Source organism: Oncorhynchus clarkii, chromosome 17, assembly GCF_045791955.1.
Source record: "Oncorhynchus clarkii lewisi isolate Uvic-CL-2024 chromosome 17, UVic_Ocla_1.0, whole genome shotgun sequence".
Classification (NCBI taxonomy): Eukaryota; Metazoa; Chordata; class Actinopteri; order Salmoniformes; family Salmonidae; genus Oncorhynchus; species Oncorhynchus clarkii.
Genome location: NC_092163.1, coordinates 10,817,711 through 10,840,135, shown reverse-complemented (window position 1 = coordinate 10,840,135; position 22,425 = coordinate 10,817,711). Strand labels below are relative to the sequence as shown.

Below are 22,425 nucleotides of genomic sequence, written 5' to 3'. Positions count from 1 at the left end.
ACTCAATACCGTAAGGAGTAAATCATTTAGTGGTAAAAAGTCCTGACCCTGATGAGACGCAGGCCTTCACAACTACAGGGGTCCATGTCCCAGACTGAGGAACAGAAGAGATGAGAACCCAACATCTACACCTTTGTACAGTTGGCGACCCTGATTAACAGCACAGATGGAAACTACACCTCCAGAGAGCTGCTCTGTTTACTGGACCCAATCACATTGCTTAATGTACCCCAGGATGAACACCACTGCCTCAATATTCACCTCACTGCTCAGAGACAAAAGGCTCCAGAAAAGGGTTCTAATGAAACTTTATTTCCAGATCAATAGTTTTACTTCAGCACTTGAAAGACGTCTCAAGGGTTGCAGGTGTGACATCAATGTCATCTTCTTCCATCTGTCGAGGAGCAAAGACATTCAATGAATCTTTTAGCAAACTGACCAACATTTAGATTAAAGGAAGACTGGCTCCCTAAATCATGGATAGTACAAGAGTCAGCTAGAACACAATTCATCACCAATAACTCCAGATTTCAAGTAGCTCACCAGCTTGGAACCCCTAGTTGCAAGGGAAGACGTATTCTGTCTCAGCCTGGTCACCTGTAACCGTAAGACAGCTTCGTCTCAGTAAATTAAAACAAGTTGACCAAATGTTCCTCAGAAGAGGGGGGGAGAAAAAAATAATGTTTTGGGGAGGGTTAGTAGAGTAACTTACTTGGCTGGTAGTAGTCATAGATCTTGACCACTGCTGGCTTTAGATTCTGTACTGGGAGCTCCTGTATGATGTCCAGGGTGATGTGGAAAGGAAGTGATGTCAGCTGTTGGGAGAAAAAAAAAACATATGGGTCATTAAATGATCAAAGCAGAAGTTACTGTACATCAAAATATATTATGTTTAGATGAAGCCCATTATATGAAGTGCCATGTGAATGGTTTCAAACTGATAGATGGTTTTCACCTCACCTCTGTCAAGTACATTAACACATGGTCATCTTTGATATCAACACGATCCACTTGACTTGAACCCCTCAGCTGTGAAGACAAGTCATTGATATTGCATGAACAAAGAACCGTCATCCTTAAACAAAGGGACACAGACGAGGCAAGACCTCCATGGATAAAGGTCCCAACAACTCACCCTCCCCAAAGAGTCTGGATCTGGAGAAAACCCAGAGAGCATTTTCAAATCCACTATAATCATATTGGTGGTGAGCTCCTTTCCATGATATCTGAGAAAGATGATTGACAGCTGATTTTTTTATCCATAAAGACCAGATAAGCATTCTGACTGATCCAAGCCGAGGTACCAACTAGAAGGTCAATATACACAGGTATAACAAAACTAATTCATTTGGGTCAAACCCATTCTGCAGGTCACACATTTACTAGAATTCATACAAATATGTCCTTCATTCTGACCGAGACTGGAGCTTCAGCGTGACTCTGGGTCTCAAAGACTTCCTGTTGCAGTCCACCTCTGGAGTCACCTGGATACTGAGCGTTGTGCTTCTGGTAGGAGTAGGGACGTTGTAGCGGAGCACCACCTGGGATAGAGAAGAGGAAGTCAGGGAAACCATCCTGTCCGAATACAAACATTTTATGAGCCAGAAGAAACAGCTTCCCTGTACTGTGTATTAAAGGGCATCTTGCGCCACAGGACTGGAGGAGAGATGCGTTGTCACTGACCTGCACTGAGGCACAAGCACTGCCCTGCACTTCAACGCTGTACTTCCCTTCTGTGTCCTGCAGCGCCCTCTCCTGGTACAGAAGCTTGTTGTTTTGGTTCACATGGAAGCGGCACCGGTCCCCACTGGGAGACCTGACCGTCACCGTGCTGGCTCCTCCTCTACTGAACACCCTGGTGGAGTAGAGAGCCAGGGCCTGGAGGGCCACCACCGTGTCCTAGACATGCACACCACAGGACAATCAGTTCAAAATGAAAAGAGACCATTTTAAAAGGGTTGATTATTTCTCACATTGAACAGTTGCTAAAGTGACTAAATCCCAATTCCATCCATTACGATGATGGTTTCTAGGCTCTATCAGTGGAAGGGAGCCTCACCAGGTTGGACATGAAGAACACATGCCCTGTGGTCTGATACAAGTCAATGTTTGTACTAGTGCACCATTTCAGACCACTGGTGTTTAGGAAGTATACCTGGGTGGAAGAGAAGCCTCCGTAGGCGTTCTGCTGCCTCACCAGCCACCTGACGATGCGGGAGGCGTAGCCCAGGTCAGAGGTCGACCGAGAAGAGGCACTGAGGGACGCCAGCAGAACGTAGGAGCTGATCTCCACCTCCAGGGAGGGTGAGGTCTCCGAGGAGGACTGGGACCAGTGCAGGAGACCCCCTGAGGGTTGAGGAGCACACACCAGAATAAGGACTAGCTTATTCATCCTAATACAGACTACACAATACAAAGTTCTGACCTCCCCAATTCATGTCCAAAACATTTTTTAGGAGCAAGAGTATTTTTTTTCTTCTTAACAATAATTTAAAATTAATCATTTTATTGGGCCTCTCTGGAGTGCCAGATGGTCTGAGGGTTTGCACTTTTAGGAGTACTCCATTATCCAGGCATGCTCAATCAAGGTAAGACAGCGCTACCAGGATATAGCTCACCCTCTTGAAATGAGATGGTGTCGAGGTGCTGCAGAAGCCGGGCCCGTGTCTCCATGTCACCTGCCAGGGTGAAGGTGTAGGCCAGCAGAGCAGTAGCGTAGGTGTTGGACAAATCACTGGTGGAGTTCTTCAGGCAAGACAAGCTGTGGTCCACAACAGGATCCTAGAGCACAGAATGACAGCAGCACATTAAAAGCCAGCCTGGTCCCAGATCAGTTTGGACTGGGTTCCATTCAACTTGTTGTTCTGGGGCCTCAGGCAGTTCAAATTGTTGATTAGGGAACACTTTTTGCTGAGGAACGGGATTGTTTTTCCTTGTACATTTTATTACATTTGTAAAGGGTATAATTTGTGTATATGCAGAGGTCCCCTACTAAAGAGGCATGGCACTCTAAAAATAAAGCTGAAAAATCAGACGCCAACAGATCTGGGACCAGACTAGAGCACATTTACACCTCACTTTACAGTAGCATACAGAGCCTAATATCAGTAGTAACAGATCTAAGCCCATTCTGTTATTTCATAGGCTACTTGCAGAGAAATTACTTCACTACATCGTAGAAGCTGTTCCATCCACGTCGATGGAACAGTAGTGGAGAGGGTAGTAAGTTAAGTTCCTCGGCGTACACATCACAGACAAACTGAATTGGTCCACTCACACAGACAGCATCGTGAAGAAGGCGCAGCAGCGCCTCTTCAACCTCAGGAGGCTGAAGAAATTCGGCTTGTCACCAAAAGCACAAACTTCTACAGATGCACAATCGAGAGCATCCTGTCGGGCTGTATCACCGCCTGGTACGGCAACTGCTCCGCCCTCAACCGTAAGGCTCTCCAGAGGGTAGTGAGGTCTGCACAACGCATCACCGGGGGCAAACTACCTGCCCTCCAGGACACCTACACCACCCGATGTCACAGGAAGGCCATAAAGATCATCAAGGACAACAACCACCCGAGCCACTGCCTGTTCACCCCGCTATCATCCAGAAGGCGAGGTCAGTACAGGTGCATCAAAGCTGGGACCGAGAGACTGAAAAACAGCTTCTATCTCAAGGCCATCAGACTGTTAAACAGCCACCACTAACATTGAGTGGCTGCTGCCAACACACTGACACTGACTCAACACCAGCCACTTTAATAATGGGAATTGATGGGAAATGTAAAATATATCACTAGCCACTTTAAAACAATGCTACCTAATATAATGTTACATACCCTACATTATTCATCTCATATGTATATGTATATACTGTACTCAATACCATCTACTGCATCTTGCCTATGCCGCTCTGTGACAAATATTTTTTATTTATTTGACAGTTGATGTAAAACAGATGTCATACAGGAGGCTGAATGAGTTGCCTGTAATGACGGTGTGAGAAATGGTTCCATGGAGTGAAGCTACTTACCGTCACGGACATGTTGAGCTCCAGCATTGAAGCAGTGATGTAAGCCGTCAGTGTGACTTCATCCGTCACTCCACCCTAGAAAACAATGTCAAGACACCAACTGTATCTAGCCTGTTGAAATCAAACTACGGCCGGTCTGACGAAACAGACAACCAGTTTATTAGCAATATAAAATACCTTCATTCTGTTGTTCAGGAGCTTCCCTAAAGTTCTGAAACAGCCATGTTGGCCTTGTTGACGTTCCAACCAAGTCTTGGATTGCTCCATCGTTGCCGGGTCAACATAGATGAAAGACTGGGCTTTGCCAAAGGATCTCAAGACAAAAGCAGTCAGCCTGAAGAAAGAAGTGGATTCATTTAAAAGCCCTGACATCATATCGTCAAGCTCCAAGTCATGACATCACACGTCAGCTGTCCTATCCAGCGTCTCCATGCCAGAGATGCCATTTGATTGGTCAATACGTCATTGAAACTACCAATAGGTGAAAAACAAGCCAAGTACTCACCAGGTGTTCCCCAAGCCTTGTCCAAACGTGCTGTACGCACCATCGGCATTCTTGTAGTTCAGCTGCCGTTGGTAACCTGCCGGTGGGTTTTTATCATCAACGGTGACCAAGCGCTTGTTCTATTCCCAGAGTTGTGCCCCAAACGGCTCCCTATATATCAGGGCTCTCCAACCCTGTTCACGGAGAGCTACCCTCCAACCAAGTTGTAATTAACCCCATTCAACCAGCTAATTATTAGAAGGGGAGCGAGATTAGGGTTGGAGTGAAAACCTACATACAGGACAGTAACAAGGTTGGAGAGTCCTGCCCTATGTAAGGAATAGGGTGCTATGAGACAGTGTCAATATTCTACCATCAAATGACTTCAGTAGAAAACCATGTGTTGGGTCAGTGATGTTAAGACATTGATATCATCTGTCATGCAGCTCCGCCGTTACCATGACAGCAGGGTACACTGTGGAGAAAACAAAATCCTCTAATTGGACAAATCCAGCCCGGTTTGTGGATTTGGCATCTAATCAAGACAGATTTGAAGGGACTCTCCTACCACTAGTGAGGAACTTGGTGGCCTTTTCTAGGATGGATGGCGTGAGCTGCTCTGTGTTCCTCAGGTACTCCAGGATGTAGATATTGGGGGAGAGCAGGGCCATATTCTGCTCCCCACACCCATACGGCATCTGCAACAGTCCATCCAGGTTGTTGAGGGCCCGACCCAGGATGTCCCCTACAGAGAAACAAGGGACTTCTGTTACAGACTGTCCTCTTCAGCAAACAGCAGCATCGTCACTGGAGAAGGTTCGTCTTCCCACCACTACACAATGGTTTATTTTACCCAGAACTGAGAGGGAAATCCTAGCAGAGCCATCCACCACATTCTGGGGAAGTTGCAGTTCCACCTCCTCCGTCAGAGCTTCTCCTGTGGACACAAAGAGGAGCTGAATGAAGATGATCACGTCAACCACCGTGAACATTCAACGTTGATTCATTACTGACCAGTAGGACACAGCAACCAGTTGTAGGTGTGGCTCTTCTCTGTTCCCTCAGCCTGGAGGAGGAGAGGGATTCATTTCAGAGGCAGTTCCACTAGACAGTATCTGTGCTACCTAACGTTAGTTCTCCCACAGCGGTAGACTACATACCTTCACCAGCAGGCTCCGTGTGACTGTGTCAACGCGTCCTCTCTCCGGTACGTTCACAACCCCTTTGTCACACGCAGTCTGGGACCGGACAGCCGCCGCACTAACAGACACATTCAAAACCCCTACACACAGTACAGCGCAGGTTACACAACATCCAATACGGTGACAGTACACAACTCAGGTTGACATCCATTCTGCCGTTTGAACAGATGAAGACTAACCCAGGACAGAGGGGGCCATAGTCCAACTGAAGGTCTTTCGTCCATTGGCACACAAGCACGAGGAGTCCTGGACATCACGCAAGGGTGTGAGAGTGTAGTCTGAGGAAAGAGCTGGAGTCACAGAAACCTGCCAAAGAGGAACACGGGGTAAGATAACGTGGTACGACAAACAATGCAACTCAAGAAACCATCCTGGTGCAGCGTCGTACCATGATGCACTTGGAGAGGTAGTTAAACACAGTGGCCTTCAGCTCAAAGTGCTCTCCCCGGATGACTGAGTAGGGCAGGGTGAGCTCCAGGAAGAAGGGCTGGAAGACCGTGAGCTCCACCAGAGGAGCCAGACCAAAGCCACTGGGGGCCAGGCAGAAGACCTCAGTCTCCCAGGTGGTGATGGTGTCTGGGACTGTCAGGGGGACATCTAAAGATCCAGACTCCCTGGAATACAGAGGTCAGAGTTCAAACAGAAAGCCACCACGTGTCTAATAGAGAAAGACTAATTTCAACACAGTTTGTTGTTACAAATGCATTTAAGCTTTATCTAACCAGGGACACCCATTGAGGTCAAAGGGTATTTCCTAAGAGGAAGCTGACCTACAGTTTACAGAGGTTCAGGTTCCTAATCTACACCACTACTGTTTGGATACGAGGCAAGAGCTAAGAGGGCTTTCACAAGAGGTCGGCCTCACTCTGCAGAGCACTTACCCAACTTCCACAAGGTCCCAAATCCATGTCTCAGGGAAGAATGTACGGACCGTCTGTATGGGTGGCAGAGGTGGAGCGGCAAGTCCACCAGCCACAGCCATTTCAAGTCTAGGACCCGCTGATCCAGGCCTAGCCATTAGGCTGTAAGCTACTACCAACACAAAACATGGCCATTAGTGTCAAGTTAAAAATAGACTGAATGCTGCTGGGCTCAGTGAGTGCATGCAGTGTTTAGACCAGTTTAACCAGGCTTTGTTATTCTAGCAAATGGTCATCCATAACCCAAGATTCATTAGACTTGGCAATGAGAATAAGGGTTGGTAAGGACATCTCACCATAGGAGCGATAGTACTGGTTCCCCTGGTAACTGAGGCAGGAAGGTACTCTTATATCCAGGTTAGTCGCTAGCTTCAATCCCAGTGTCTAGAAAAAGCAGAACCAATTTAGTAATAAAAGTCAGTTTGTCATTCTATTAAGTTTAACACATTGTAACAGTATGGTGACTGATTCTTCCCAGAAAGAAGAGGCTTCAAGTTGAGAAAACAGGGCAGAAATATTTACCTGAAAAGCTGCATAAGGATCATTTGTCTGCTCAGACGGTCCATATGGGTGTGGTATTATGGATCTCCTTGGTCTAACGCGTAAACATGCTACTGGATCTTCAAGCTCGTAGGGAACATAGGTCGTCTCCTTGACCGGTAGCAAATCAAATATCTGGAATGGGACAACAGGGAGGTGTGAAATGACCTTGTTCATTGGGGACCAAACAGAACAGACTGAAACGACTACTTGGGGAAACACTCCATTTTGTTGTCCATTGCTAAACGTTTAGAAAGTTGTCCCATCAACAAGGAGGTGCTTTCCAGTTACTGAGAGTCAATAGAAAGTGGGCCTCAAGCCAGAGAATGAGTCCCATCACATTTGATAAAAGCTCCCAACAGTGAACAGATCCACTCCATGTCTGCTGTGGTCACTGGTTGTATTCCCAGCACCACCAAAACAGTAGGTATGGTGGTACCACTGTTGTTCACTTCAGTGAGCTGTGTTACCTTGTCAGCATCCAGCCTCTTCCCTGGCTCCATGATGCCAACACTCTGGTCAACAGCACTGAGCCCACAGAGGGAACCGGGCCGGGCCGAGAGATGCAGGGTGTTCTCCTCCCCTGGGACAGCGTTGGAGGGTGAGAACTCCACCAACACCTGGCAGACACAGATACCATTACTCCAGGTATGATTACAGTCTGCATGGAAATACTGGACACCTTTCATAAAATGACAACAATGTTTGTGATGTACAGTCACTGGGGATATGCCAGACTCCTCCACACACACACACACCTTGTTCCTGAAGCATTTCTCAGTGGGGAAGTTCATGCTGTGGGCGATGACAGTCTCACTGGGTAGCATACTGTACACCAGGAGCTGAACCACCGGCGCCATCTCTGGGACCACTGCCAACGTCAAGGTGACGTCACCCTCGGCTACTGCAACGCAAAGAGCAGGTCACTCATTAAGCACCTTCCAGAACGTTCAGAATCACTTCATGAAACTCACTCACCAGGACTGTCCTGCTGCACAGTAACATTGATGTGTCCATGCTGAACTATGACCCCTCTGGACAAGGCCTGGAGGGAAAGGAAACAGTTCTCAGCAACAGAGTGGAGACGTTGCAACCTGGACTCATGGGGTAGACGTAACACGGTTAACAAATCCACGACTCCCATTAGTATGATACGTTAGCACCTATTCATTTGTGGATGCCCATCATCCATTTCATATAGGTTATGAATTTGCTAAATGTATTATTTATATATTACGAATTCCAATTTGTAACATGAGCAAGGTTGGGTTACAGTGGTTGATTAGGAGTATTGGTGTAGTTTAGGAACATCCTTCCTTTGAAAGTGTGTCTCGGGAAATGTCTGACATGATCCTGGTCAAAAGGAGTGCAAATAGGAAATATGGTGCTGTTTGAGAGGCACCATGGGTTTGCAGGTTGTTCCTGGTTCTACTCACCAGGTAGAGGACAGCCACAGAGCCCTTTGGGACAGTCTCCCCTACGATGGCATAGCGGATGGTGATCGACACCGCCTGCCCACACGCCAGTGGTTTCTCCACCTTCTGAATAGCCAGGGAGCTGGACGGTTTAATGTCAGGGGCAGCGGGCTGGATCAGCGAGAGTAGGTGTTGCCCTCTGTTGAAATAGGGGACCCTGTATCCTGGGTACTCCACTTGTGGGGCGTCGCTCACCTGGAAAGGAACAAAAGGAATAGTAACTAAAGGCCCAATCCTAAATCAACTCCTAGAGCCCGTCCTATATACAGTGGGGATCTGAGAGGATGACAGGAAGCAATATAGTAACAGATCCACCTTACTTCCACCGAGCCTGTTAGGGTCATGACCTCTGGGCATTGTTTCCCCAACTGTCCTGGGGACCCCAAGCGGTGCACATTTTGGTTCCCCCGTCACAGGAATGTCATAATTCCTATATGTTCATTAATTAAATGCACTCTGTTTAAGAATTTGTAAGATTCTTATTTGTATAAAATAGACAGGGACCAGTCTTATCAAAATTAGATGACACTATTTATTCTCGGAGCTCGCTGCCATGAAACCACAAACAGTTTATATACAAAATATGACGTCATAGGTTATAAAATGTCTTTCCTCCTATGACCAGGACAGAACAGGTTCAACAGTTGATTCCAACCCACTAGCTCACTCACTCCAGACACACACTTATCCAGATTCACTTCTGGAATCTTCACCTTCATCCATCACTATTTAGAAGACAGTTCCAGATAATGGAGAACTCTACCTTATCTAAACATCCCAGAGCTAAGTTGAGTCGGTTCAACCACAGGTTAACAACCCTTTTTGCTTGGTTAAAAAAACCACAATCCCTTCCTTATGAATTAACATTATTAATCAGATATAATAAAGTTTAATTAGTTATAGTTCTATTTAAAATGTAGATATTGTTTAGTCCCAGAGACTGGCATCGATTATAAAGTCTCTCAAACCTAGAAGGAATCATACTTACTACGAGGTTAATATTCTCTTTGGGCAGACTGGTTGTGTTGACGGAGAACCTGGCAATACCACGACTGTCCGTGGTTAGGTTCTGTAGTCGTAGATATGAGGACCAGCCTTTCTCCTCGAACAGGTAGACTAACATGTCAGAGATGGGTGTGTTGTTAAATCGAACAGCATTTATCTGAGGAAAGGGCGGGAAGCAGTTCAGGAAGCAGGACAAACCAAGCATCCACAATGCAACAGGAACACCATTTGGACTTACCTTGCCTTCGATAATTGATCCATGCTCATAGATTTGGGGCGTGTCAACAAATGTGAATTCTCCAATCACATAGGAGAGCTCTACATTTCTCTCCTCTGACAGTGTAATACCTGTCAAATTAAAACAAATATGGTATATTTCACAACGCAGAAAGTGAGTTGCAGTGCAGCTTCCAGAGAACATTAAAACAGCATTATATAAAACCCTGCTGTAGCACCAACGGTCAAAAAGCTCTTTCTTACCAACCTTGAGCCAACGCAGAGTAACCCAAACTCAGTTCTGGGACCCCCCCCCCCCTGGGTGCACCTTGTAGTTTCTTGCCCTGGCACTACAGCTGATTCAAATCACAACTACATTATGAGATGGTTATTCCAGTCAGCTGTGTAGCGCTCGGGCAAAAACCAAAACATGAACCCAGGGGGAACCCCAGGACAGTTAGGGAACCTGATCTAATGAAACAGCCAATAGTTACGTCGCCATCAGCTGAAGTGAAATGAAGGGTTTGTATTGAGTCAACATGACGCATCTCATAAGGATTGTGATGAGGACTTGCCTGTCCCCTCCTCCTGTACTTCTGCATGGAAACTAAACACATCTCCCAGCAATTTCTCTCCTGCATTCTTTGTGAAAAGTGCCATGTTGAAGACATAAGAAGCACAGCCAGTATGGTCCATCTAGGAAAAGCAAGCAGAACCACATAAAAACACATTTAAATCCCATTCAAAATGTAGTATGTTGGTAAAAACAGCACTACTCGTTTTAGGAAAGCAGACAGACCTCTATTGACTCTTTGTGGCATGGAGGTGTGTAATCAGGAACTCCTTGTGGATTTCGCTCATCAACTGTTATTGGTATCACTGCATTGTCCACCAAAGGTCGGCACAACTTCACCCCTGCTTTACCAGGTACAGGCTGCCCATACGTGTATCTGATTTCAATTCACAACAAGACAAGTGTCAACTTCCTGCATCCAGTTACCATATTAAAAACACAAGACCTAAAGGCTTGAAGTCAGGCGTTGAACACGGTCAATGAATCTGGACCTGTATTCATAGAGCCTCAGAACGGGATCAGTTTTAACTATAGATCATAATGAACGAGGTCACATGTCAAGGCTGGGACCTGATCCTAGAACAGCCATCCTAATCTGAGATGCTTTATGACCGAAGAACCAGCTGTTCATGTAAATGCCACTAACAAATCTCAGGGATCCTAGCAGCAGTTTAAGACTTGAGCAGTAGCACTATAGGTCTTCAATTAGCATGGGTCATTAATGCAGACCACATGCATATTTCAAATCAAATCAAATTTTATTTGTCACATACACATGGTTAGCAGATGTTAATGCGAGTGTAGCGAAATGCTTGTGCTTCTAGTTCCGACAATGCAGTAATAACAAGTAATCTAACTAACAATTCCAAAACTACTGTCTTGTACACAGTGTAAGGGGATAAAGAATATGTACATAAGGATATATGAATGAGTGATACAGAGCAGCATAGGCAAGATACAGTAGATGGTATCGGGTACAGTATGTACAAATGAGATGAGTATGTAAACAAAGTGGCATAGTATAGTATAAAGTGGCTAGTGATACATGTATTACATAAGGATACCGTCGATGATATAGAGTACAGTATATACGTATGCGATGAATAATGTAGGGTAAGTAACATTTATATAAGGTAGCATTGTTTAAAGTGGCTAGTGATATATTTACATCATTTCCCATCAATTCCCATTATTAAAGTGGCTGGAGTTGAGTCAGTGTCAGTGTGTTGGCAGCAGCCACTCAGTGTTAGTGGTGGCTGTTTAACAGTCTGATGGCCTTGAGATAGAAGCTGTTTTTCAGTCTCTCGGTCCCAGCTTTGATGCACCTGTACTGACCTCGCCTTCTGGATGATAGCGGGGTGAACAGGCAGTGGCTCGGGTGGTTGATGTCCTTGATGATCTTTATGGCCTTCCTGTGACATCGGGTGGTGTAGGTGTCCTGGAGGGCAGGTAGTTTGCCCCCGGTGATGCGTTGTGCAGACCTCACTACCCTCTGGAGAGCCTTACGGTTGAGGGCGGTGCAGTTGCCATACCAGGCGGTGATACAGCCCGCCAGGATGCTCTCGATTGTGCATCTGTAGAAGTTTGTGAGTGCTTTTGGTGACAAGCCGAATTTCTTCAGCCTCCTGAGGTTGAAGAGGCGCTGCTGCGCCTTCTTCACGATGCTGTCTGTGTGAGTGGACCAATTCAGTTTGTCTGTGATGTGTATGCCGAGGAACTTAAAACTTGCTACCCTCTCCACTACTGTTCCATCGATGTGGATAGGGGGGTGTTCCCTCTGCTGTTTCCTGAAGTCCACAATCATCTCCTTAGTTTTGTTGACGTTGAGTGTGAGGTTGTTTTCCTGACACCACACTCCGAGGGCCCTCACCTCCTCCCTGTAGGCCGTCTCATCGTTGTTGGTAATCAAGCCTACCACTGTTGTGTCGTCCGCAAACTTGATGATTGAGTTGGAGGCGTGCGTGGCCACGCAGTCGTGGGTGAACAGGGAGTACAGGAGAGGGCTCAGAACGCAACCTTGTGGGGCCCCAGTGTTGAGGATCAGCGGGGAGGAGATGTTGTTGCCTACCCTCACCACCTGGGGGCGGCCCGTCAGGAAGTCCAGTACCCAGTTGCACAGGGCGGGGTCGAGACCCAGGGTCTCGAGCTTGATGACGAGCTTGGAGGGTACTATGGTGTTGAATGCCGAGCTGTAGTCGATGAACAGCATTCTCACATAGGTATTCCTCTTGTCCAGATGGGTTAGGGCAGTGTGCAGTGTGGTTGAGATTGCATCGTCTGTGGACCTATTAGGGCGGTAAGCAAATTGGAGTGGGTCTAGGGTGTCAGGTAGGGTGGAGGTGATATGGTCCTTGACTAGTCTCTCAAAGCACTTCATGATGACGGATGTGAGTGCTACGGGGCGGTAGTCATTTAGCTCAGTTACCTTAGCTTTCTTGGGAACAGGAACAATGGTGGCCCTCTTGAAGCATGTGGGAACAGCAGACTGGTATAGGGATTGATTGAATATGTCCGTAAACACACCGGCCAGCTGGTCTGCGCATGCTCTGAGGGCGCGGCTGGGGATGCCATCTGGGCCTGCAGCCTTGCGAGGGTTAACACGTTTAAATGTCTTACTCACCTCGGCTGCAGTGAAGGAGAGACCGCATGTTTTCGTTGCAGGCCGTGTCAGTGGCACTGTATTGTCCTCAAAGCGGGCAAAAAAGTTATTTAGTCTGCCTGGGAGCAAGACATCCTGGTCCGTGACTGGGCTGGGTTTCTTCCTGTAGTCCGTGATTGACTGTAGACCCTGCCACATGCCTCTTGTGTCTGAGCCGTTGAATTGAGATTCTACTTTGTCTCTGTACTGGCGCTTAGCTTGTTTGATAGCCTTGCGGAGGGAATAGCTGCACTGTTTGTATTCGGTCATGTTACCAGACACCTTGCCCTGATTAAAAGCAGTGGTTCGCGCTTTCAGTTTCACACGAATGCTGCCATCAATCCACGGTTTCTGGTTAGGGAATGTTTTAATCGTTGCTATGGGAACGACATCTTCAACGCACGTTCTAATGAACTCGCACACCGAATCAGCGTATTCGTCAATGTTGTTATCTGACGCAATACGAAACATCTCCCAGTCCACGTGATGGAAGCAGTCTTGGAGTGTGGAGTCAGCTTGGTCGGACCAGCGTTGGACAGACCTCAGCGTGGGAGCCTCTTGTTTTAGTTTCTGTCTGTAGGCAGGGATCAACAAAATGGAGTCGTGGTCAGCTTTTCCGAAAGGGGGGCGGGGCAGGGCCTTATATGCGTCGCGGAAGTTAGAGTAACAATGGTCCAAGGTCTTTCCTCCCCTGGTTGCGCAATCGATATGCTGATAAAATTTGGGGAGTCTTGTTTTCAGATTAGCCTTGTTAAAATCCCCAGCTACAATGAATGCAGCCTCCGGATAAATTGTTTCCAGTTTGCAGAGAGTTAAATAAAGTTCGTTCAGAGCCATCTTGGGGGGGGATATATACGGCTGTGATTATAATCGAAGAGAATTCTCTTGGTAGATAATGCGGTCTACATTTGATTGTGAGGAATTCTAAATCAGGTGAACAGAAGGATTTGAGTTCCTGTATGTTTCTTTCATCGCACCATGTCACGTTAGTCATAAGGCATACGCCCCCGCCCCTCTTTTTACCAGAAAGATGTTTTTTCCTGTCTGCGCGATGCGTGGAGAAACCTGTTGGCTGCACCGCTTCGGATAGCGTCTCTCCAGTAAGCCACGTTTCCGTGAAGCAAAGAACGTTACAGTCTCTGATGTCCCTCTGGAATGCTACCCTTGCTCGGATTTCATCAACCTTGTTGTCAAGAGACTGGACATTGGCAAGAAGAATGCTAGGGAGTGGTGTGCGCTGTGCCCGTCTCCGGAGTCTGACCAGAAGACCGCCTCGTTTCCCTCTCTTTCGGAGTCGTTTTTTTGGGTCGCTGCATAGGATCCACTCCGTTGTCCTGTTTGTAAGGCAGAACACAGGATCCGCGTCGCGAAAAACATATTCTTGGTCGTACTGATGGTGAGTTGATGCTGATCTTATATTCAGTAGTTCTTCTCGACTGTATGTAATGAAACCTAAGATGACCTGGGGTACTAATGTAAGAAATAACACGTAAAAAAACAAAAAACTGCATAGTTTCCTAGGAACGCGAAGCGAGGCGGCCATCTCTGTCGGCGCCGGAAGTGTAAATAAGTGTATTTGAGGATCCTCAAATGCATAACAATTTCCAAGTGTATTATCAAATGAAGCTACAGTACTAGCAGAGGCTGCTGCCTACAGACTTGACATCATTGGAATACTAGTCACTAATAATGCTTACATACCTTGCATTACTCATCTCATATGTTTATACTGTATTCTATACCTCTGACATTGATCTATATCGCTGCACCCGCAACATGAACCAAACACGTGTTGTGACCAATACAATGTTATTTACTTGTATTTTGAAATCCTTCATTTGAAATGTGAAAGTAAACGTAACACTTCTAATAGTAGTTGAACCCAGGTCTGCCTTCGCGTAATGAGATAATTAATGACATGTAGTGGAGTTCCACATCACCTTGTAACTACAGTACATTGCAAATCAGCAATAGTGTTTACTCACTCTGCACACACTTTCACTTCAAACTCCTCTTGAACAACGCTGATCTTGTCAGTGAGGTTCATTTTGATCTCAAACTTGGGCAAAACTACAGATAGAAAGAACAGCAGTCAACTCCAGAACGTTCCGGGATTGTGATGCAACATTACCGAGCATGAAAGAGAAACTCAACCTACCATACTGTTCTACCTTGAAGTTGTTGTATATTTTCTCTTCACCAATCCACACTACAATGGTATAGGATCCTACAGGTGCTTCAGAGTTCAGGGGGTGAGAAAGCTGCAGAATGTTGCCACTGGATGTAGTGTTGACCCACTGTCCAATCCGGTTGTGATTAACGTCCTGTTGGTTCATAGGAAGGGGCATGTTCAGCAGGACACAACGTTGTGGAGAGTTCACAACAGTATACAGGACAAGGAGTCAGTTCTATCTGCAACATTCATCTACTGAAGAGGGCCCAGATTACACACAACGCTGATTGGAAGTATTTAGCTAACTTGTACAGTAGGTGGATATGAGGACCTAGCTAGCAGGGGGAGTCATAATGCTGCCGTCTTTACACTGACAGTCAACATAAAGTTACACCAACAAGGATCTTACCTCAAGTTCCACAATGTTGTACTGTGAAGGGCAAAGACAAGAGATGGGGTCATGTTTCATTAAGAACTCCAATGCCAAATCAGAGCATAGCTGTCTACAGCTACTAGACAGCTGATTGGCTTGGTCACTTAACGTAAACATCAGAGCATAGCTGTCTACAGCTACTAGACAGCTGATTGGCTTGGTCACTTAACGTAAACATCACATGTAGCATTTGCAATTCAATCTCAGGAAAAGATGACCCCATACATTCCAATCTGACCTATATGAATGGAAGCCTCATGTCTTGGCTGGTTGATTGCTGTGCATAATACCAGACTGCGTTGTCCATCATAGTATTGTGACACTTCTGCATCTTGGATTGAAATAGTAGAGACTGAACTAAAATACTATTGTCAATCGTATATTTTCAACTCACCAGCTGATTGACGGGGCTAAAATGGGTATCCAAGGTGACGACTCTAAAAAGCACTGTAAACAGCCAACGACAAGACGACAAACACAATGAGAATATTAGAAGCATCATTTCAGGCAACTTTCTCAAGTCCAAGGATTCCCAGAAATACTGGTTGAGGATTCCCAGCCTGATTCCAGTGTACATATCCTGAGTGAACCCAGGGGGATTTACTGCATCTGCACCACATTCCTGAACAACAAGGCTCTTCAGATGTCTACCGTTTCCCTCTACAATCCTCATAATGCATGACGTTAAAACAGAGAGGACGGGACCAGACTGGGGAAGAGCATTGCCAGCAATGATGTGTTCTTTTCTACACAATTATTGCCTGATGCATTTCAAACAATACTTCCTTCAGATGTCAGTCTGACAGGACTTCATTGTAATACTGTTATAGCCTCAAATAAACAAAGGGGGCATGGTGGGGTCGTGGATAACTGTTGATGTCAAAATGGGGTCAGGGACCCAAAAAGGTCAACGCCCCGGAGTAAACCATTACAGAACATTGGCCTGTTTCTTAGCAACCAGACTAGAGGTGTACCGGCTCTAACATTACCCGTTTGTCCTGGTTTGTAGATTGGTTTGTCCGTTTGGATGAACGTCATGGGGCTGTAGGGTTTGATCATGACCCTTCTCTCCTCTGTTGATAGAAATGTTTCTCCTCGAACCTCCACCTTAAAGTTCTGCACTTTGTCGCTATTCACACGAGGGGCCTGTCAGGGACGGAAACAGGGCAACACCGGTGAACAAACGGACCGATAACTTAGGACATTCAAATGTGGTGCCGTGTGGCCCAGTTGGTAAGAGCCACTAGCCACTTCGAGGTAGAGCGTTTAACTACTGCAGGGATCCCATTATGCATTCAGCCTACTGTAAGTTAGACAGTGGGGCAAAGAAGTATTTATAGTCAGCCACCAATTGTGCAAGTTCTCCCACTTAAAAAGGAGAGGCCTTTAATTTTCATCATAGGTACACTTCAACTATGACAGACAAAATGAGAATTTATTTTCTCCAGAAAATCACATTGTAGGATTTGTAATGTTTGAACTTGTTATCAGTATAAAAGACACCTGTCCACAACCTCAAACAGTCACACTCCAAACTCCACTATGGCCAAGACCAAAGAGCTGTCAAAGGACACCAGAAACAAAATTGTAGACCTGCACCAGGCTGGGAAGACTGAATCTGCAATAGGTAAGCAGCATGGTTTGAAGAAATCAACTGTGGGAGCAATTATTAGGAAATGGAAGACATACAAGACCACTGATAATCTCCCTCGATCTGGGGCTCCATGCAAGATCTCACTAGAGAGCATTTGGATGATCCAGAAAAAGATTGCGAGAATGTCATATGGTCAGATGACACCAAAATATAACTTTTTGGTAAAAACTCAACTTGTCATGTTTGGAGGACAAAGAATGCTGAGTTGCATCCAAACCTACTGTGAAGCATGGGGGTGGAAACATCATGCGTTGGGGCTGTTTTTCTGCAAAGGGACCAGGACGACTGATCCGTGTAAAGGAAAGAATGAATGAGGCCATGTATCGTGAGATTGAGTGAAAAACTCCTTCCATCAGCAAGGGCATTGAAGATGAAACGTGGCTGGGTCTTTCAGCATGACAATGATCCCAAACACACCGCTCGGGCAACGAAGGAGTGGCTTCGCAAGAAACATTTCAAGGTCCTGGAGTGGCCTAGCCAGTCTCCAGATCTCAACCCCATAGAAAATCTTGAGGGAGTTGAAAGTCCGTGTTGCCCAGCAACATCACTGCTCTAGAGGAGATCTGCATGGAGGAATGGGCCAAAATACCAGCAACAGTGTCGGAAAACCTTGTGAAGACTTACAGAAATCATTTGACCTCTGTCATTGCCAACAAAGGGTATATAACAAAGTATTGAGATAAGTATTTGGTCAACCATAATTTGCAAATAAATTCATTAAAAATCCTACAATGTGATTTTCTTTCCTCATTTTGTTTGTCATAGTTGAAGTGTACCTATGATGAAAATTACAGGCCTCTCATCTTTTTAAGTGGGAGAACTTGCACAATTGGTGGCTGACTAAATAATTTTTTGCCCCACTGTATATAACTTGTCTAAATAGTATATACTAGCATTAAAGCAAAAACTGGTACAAATTGGTGCCCGAATCACAGGAAAGTTCTGGTAGGCCACCACTGACATTTCCCATAAAATAAGCTGGCATTGCACAAAGAACCTAAGCGATGCATCAAAGCTGAGCAGTACAGTCCACTCTTAATGGAATGGTTCTGGAAGTCCACAGTGCTGGGCTGACCTGAAACTGGAAACAGCGGTGAAACTCTTGGTCAGAACTCTGGTGGAGAAGTCTCTTGTTCTGCCCGTCGGCCATCAGAGATACGGTCATGACCAGGGTCTCGTTGGGCTGCAGAAGGCTGGCACAAAGCTTGGCCTCTGAGCCTGCCTGGATCACTGCAGGAACGGCTACCATGTAAACCCTACAGAGAACACACCCGGCAACAGGAACATCAGTACATCTCTAAACACAAAGCCAGGTGAAATATACAGGGGGATAAAGATCTGCAAAAAGGGGAGATGAAAAATTGCTCTGACAAGAGAACGTTACACCGAGACGAGAGAAGCAAGTCTGATCACAAAATTCTAACTGCAGATGGACTTACGGTCTTGGAGTCTCTTGACAGACACAAAGCCAGTGAATGCAGGCAAAGAGGATCCATCTCCAAACCCGAAGCCCAGGAAGAACCATGACTAAAGGAGAAAAATAAACCAACAAGTCTGTTATGACCCAGTATTCCTACTGCACTTGTATTCGTGCAGGTTGTGTCTAGATGGGATCCAGATTGTCAATTGACTTCACCTATAAGGTTAGAGCTTCCACAGCAGGTTAGGAGATATAGGTTAAGGGTTGGCTAATAAAATACAATTCTACAGGGTTAGGGGGTGAGAGACCAAACAATTGAATTAAAATGTATTTCCTGGGCACTGCACACCATGCACTCCATATCAGAAGCATCTACCCACTGACATACCACCAGACAGGGCGCAGCATCCCCAAACAGGCACCAACCTGGTCTCAGACCACTTCCTATCATTTTGTACGCAAAACCGAATACCAAGTATGATATTACATTTTATATGTATTACATTCGTGGATGTCCATCCATTTCATATGATGTTAACAGACATCTTACAAATTCCAATTTGTTGTGGCCAACATGAACTAGGTAGCTAACATTATCTAGGCTAAACATTAGGAGTAAAGGTGGTTAGCATGTTGGCCCTTTTAGCTAAGTAGTTCCAAAGTAGATGATGGTGCTTATTACCCAAAATGTTATACGTCAGTTTTACTACACCCACCCCTCCACCCTTTTGGTTATTGCCTTAAGTAGCTGTCAGTCTTCTGTAAAAATACCAAACGTAACATCTCATACAGATTCCAGCCTGGCAGATTTACTTTTACTATGTTACGTATAGTCCATGAGACCAGGCTGCAGACACGGGTCGGTAAAAAAGGCTCAATTGCATGTAGGTTAGTGTTTCTTCTAAACCGAGTTAGAATATATCGGGCTAGAAACTGGGCGCCAAACATAGATTGCAAAAGTGTGTCTAGCGTGCACGAGGAGAAAGTATTATGTTGCTAAACCCTTTTGGATTGCATTTGGTATAGCCTGTAAAAGACCAGATGCAAGTAACATTTAAAAAACTATTGTTTTGGGTATATGATTGCAACACAAGTCGCTATAGCACCTGTGCACTAGGCATACTCACCGCAGCGGGTTGTTTGTGGACTCGGTCGAAAGTAAACAACCCCCGTCGGTCATGTCCCTATAAATATCCTTAGTTCCGGACTTTTTTCCCTTCTAATTACTAAGCGCTCGCACCTGCTGGATATTCAGGGAGTTCGATTAGACTGAACGGCCATTTCAAATGCTCGATCATATTGTCAACAAGGCAGCATGTTGATTACCTCAACTAGCCTGTGGACTCGGTACCGGTGCCCCTTGTATATAGCCTCGTTATTGTTATTCTTATTGTGTTACTTTTTATTTTAGTCTACTTGGTCAATATTATCTTCTTCTTGAACTGCACTGTTGGTTAAGGGCTTGTAAGTAAGCATTTCACGGTAAAGTCTACACTTGTATTCGCGCATGTGACAAATGAAATTAGATTTGACGTACATCACTTTGTTTTGAGCTGGCTTTGAAAGGGGCACCTGGCTCATGCTCCAGAGGCATCCCAGACACTCCTTCCACCGGGGTAACGCAGGACAGATAATTGAATCCCCTCCTATCACAGCCATTAAACTCTGTAACTGTTTTAAAGTCACCATTGGCCTCATGGTACAATCCCTGAGCAGTTTCCTTCCTCTCTGGCAACTGAGTTGGGAAGGACGCCTGTATCTTTGTAGTGACTGGGTGTATCGACACACCATCCATAGTGTAATTGATAACTTCACCATGTTGAAAGAGATATTCAATATCTGCTTTTTATTTTAAACCATCTACCAACCCATCTGCTCTACTTTATGAGACATTGGAAAACCTTCCTAGTTTTTGTGGTTGAATCTGTGTTTGAAATCCACTGCTCGACTGAGGGACCTTACAGATAATTCTATGTGTGGGGTACAGAGATGAGGTAGTCGTTACTGCACATGATGATGATGAGGTAGTCGTTACTGTCTTCTCTCCTACGCCCCCCCCCCCCCCCTCCCCCTCCCCCTCCAGACCAAGGTGAAGTACCTGAAGCAAACGTCGGTGATGCTCCAGAGGGAGTTTAGAGGTAACATCCTGTCACGAGAATTATGTTCTCAATGTTCATAAACCCAATTCAATGAAGTACTCAGCCTGAAGGCCAGAATTTGTAAGAAACTGGTTGAAATGAATCAGACGGAGGCCCAGCTACGATAGTCAGAAAGTTTATTTACGACAGCGCTGGTCTGTTGTACAAAACAATTCATTTTATACTGGCTTCTCACTCACACACATTCACACTAACATTAGCACACAATGTTCTCCTACCCAGCTGACAAAGTTTAGGGGAATCCGTGACTTACTCCCCATCCTACTCTCGGTGGCCCCGACCAAGTACTCTCGGTGGCCCCGACCAAGGTCGGCACCGAATCTTGCTCAGTCTGTTTTTAAGATACTATAATAGACAACCTACACACACGGATGTATACAGTATATCACAAAAGTGAGTACACCCCTCACATTTTTGTAAATATTTGAGTATATGTTTTCATGTGACAACACTGAAGAAATGACACTTTGCTACAATGTAAAGTAGTGAGTGTACAGCTTGTATAACAGTGTACATTTGCTGTCCCCTCAAAATAACTCAACACACAGCCATTAATGTCTAAACAGTGGCAACAAAAGTGAGTGGGCCCAAAGTGTCAATATTTTGTGTGGCCACCATCACCATCAGTACTCACTTATTGGTACCACACACACACCATTAGAATAATCTCATTATTCTAATCAATTTCATCATGACTAATCAATTTCATACAATCATATGGTTTCAGGGTGGAATATTCTAATCATTGACATGATCAAATAAATCCCATTATCACATCCCTAACACAGTGGAGGACCTGGTACGACTACCTGGAGTAGGACCTAAGATGGCTCCCCTGGCACCAGGTCTCTGGCAAAGGTAGGTATGGCTCATTTAGGACTACAAATCCCATATTTTAGTCTGCATGTTGTGATGTGGTCTGATCAGGTGCAGAGTGGTAGTTCTATTGGATTATATAGTGGGCGTCTCATCATGGGATACTTTCATTCTATCTTTTGTTTTTATTGTGTGTGTGTGTCTGTGTACACACACACGTCCACCGAATCTCCAACCGGCTGGGACGGACGAGAGGTGGGACCAAGAACCCAGAGGAGACACGCAAGGCCCTGGAAGACTGGTTACCAAGGTGACACCACCACTTCCTCTACCTCTGTCCCATCAGGTCACTCGTTAACCAGTGTCATGACGTTGCCCTCTTTGGGTACAGAGAGCACCATCCCCCTCTCTGCTCCTTCAACCAGGCTGCTGTGGTCAGCGAGGTCGCAAATTCCTAGAGAAGACCCTGCCTCATGGTGTGGGAGAAAGATGTACATATAGGGAGAAACATAATACTGTAACACAAGAGAAAGATACACTTAGAGTGCATTTGTCATTCTGGTAAAATGCATTGTCTATTGTATAGGACAGGAGGCCAGAGTAAGGCCATGAGAGCATAGGACAGCTGGACATACCAAGGTCAGAGGGACATACAAAGGAGGGGGTCAGCCAAATGACCAACTGATGGACTA

At 45.6% G+C, this 22,425-nt stretch overlaps 1 protein-coding gene across 2 annotated transcripts; it reads right to left on the bottom strand.

Moving 5' to 3' along the window:
- Positions 1-292: 292 nt before the first annotated feature.
- On the bottom strand, positions 293-20,214 carry LOC139369568 (alpha-2-macroglobulin-like). Of its 2 annotated transcripts, none has more exons than XM_071108817.1 (37): positions 19,886-20,214; positions 18,778-18,865; positions 18,414-18,594; positions 16,674-16,830; positions 16,079-16,131; positions 15,661-15,681; positions 15,237-15,402; positions 15,064-15,148; positions 10,666-10,816; positions 10,442-10,562; positions 9,889-9,998; positions 9,634-9,807; positions 8,607-8,840; positions 8,149-8,215; positions 7,929-8,074; positions 7,641-7,790; positions 7,153-7,305; positions 6,927-7,014; positions 6,592-6,739; positions 6,099-6,324; positions 5,890-6,016; positions 5,669-5,790; positions 5,523-5,574; positions 5,362-5,445; positions 5,077-5,253; positions 4,530-4,605; positions 4,202-4,358; positions 4,025-4,099; positions 2,619-2,781; positions 2,156-2,346; positions 1,684-1,899; positions 1,417-1,541; positions 1,136-1,226; positions 961-1,029; positions 713-815; positions 544-597; positions 293-394 (listed from the first exon to the last, which is right to left on the bottom strand). In XM_071108817.1, exons 2-36 carry the CDS (start codon positions 18,861-18,863, stop codon positions 557-559), a joined length of 4,386 nt encoding a protein of 1,461 aa, XP_070964918.1. In that variant the 5' UTR covers positions 18,864-18,865; positions 19,886-20,214; the 3' UTR covers positions 293-394; positions 544-556. The 2 variants fall into 2 exon arrangements, with proteins under 2 accessions (XP_070964918.1, XP_070964917.1); XM_071108816.1 differs by having other exon boundaries at positions 6,592-6,742; positions 19,886-19,921.
- Between the last annotated feature and the right edge of the window lie 2,211 nt (positions 20,215-22,425).

What these genes read in the sequence shown, in the direction of transcription:
- LOC139369568 (XM_071108816.1), bottom strand. Translation starts at nt 18,863, where the DNA reads ATGGTTCTTCCTGGGCTTCGGGTTTGGAGATGGATCCTCTTTGCCTGC. An exon ending in TGTTAATGTACTTGACAGAG is followed by an intron (nt 816 to 960) that starts GTGAGGTGAAAA and finishes TTCTCCCAACAG; the next exon opens with CTGACATCACTTCCTTTCCA. An exon ending in CTATGACTACTACCAGCCAA is followed by an intron (nt 598 to 712) that starts GTAAGTTACTCT and finishes TTACGGTTACAG; the next exon opens with GTGACCAGGCTGAGACAGAA.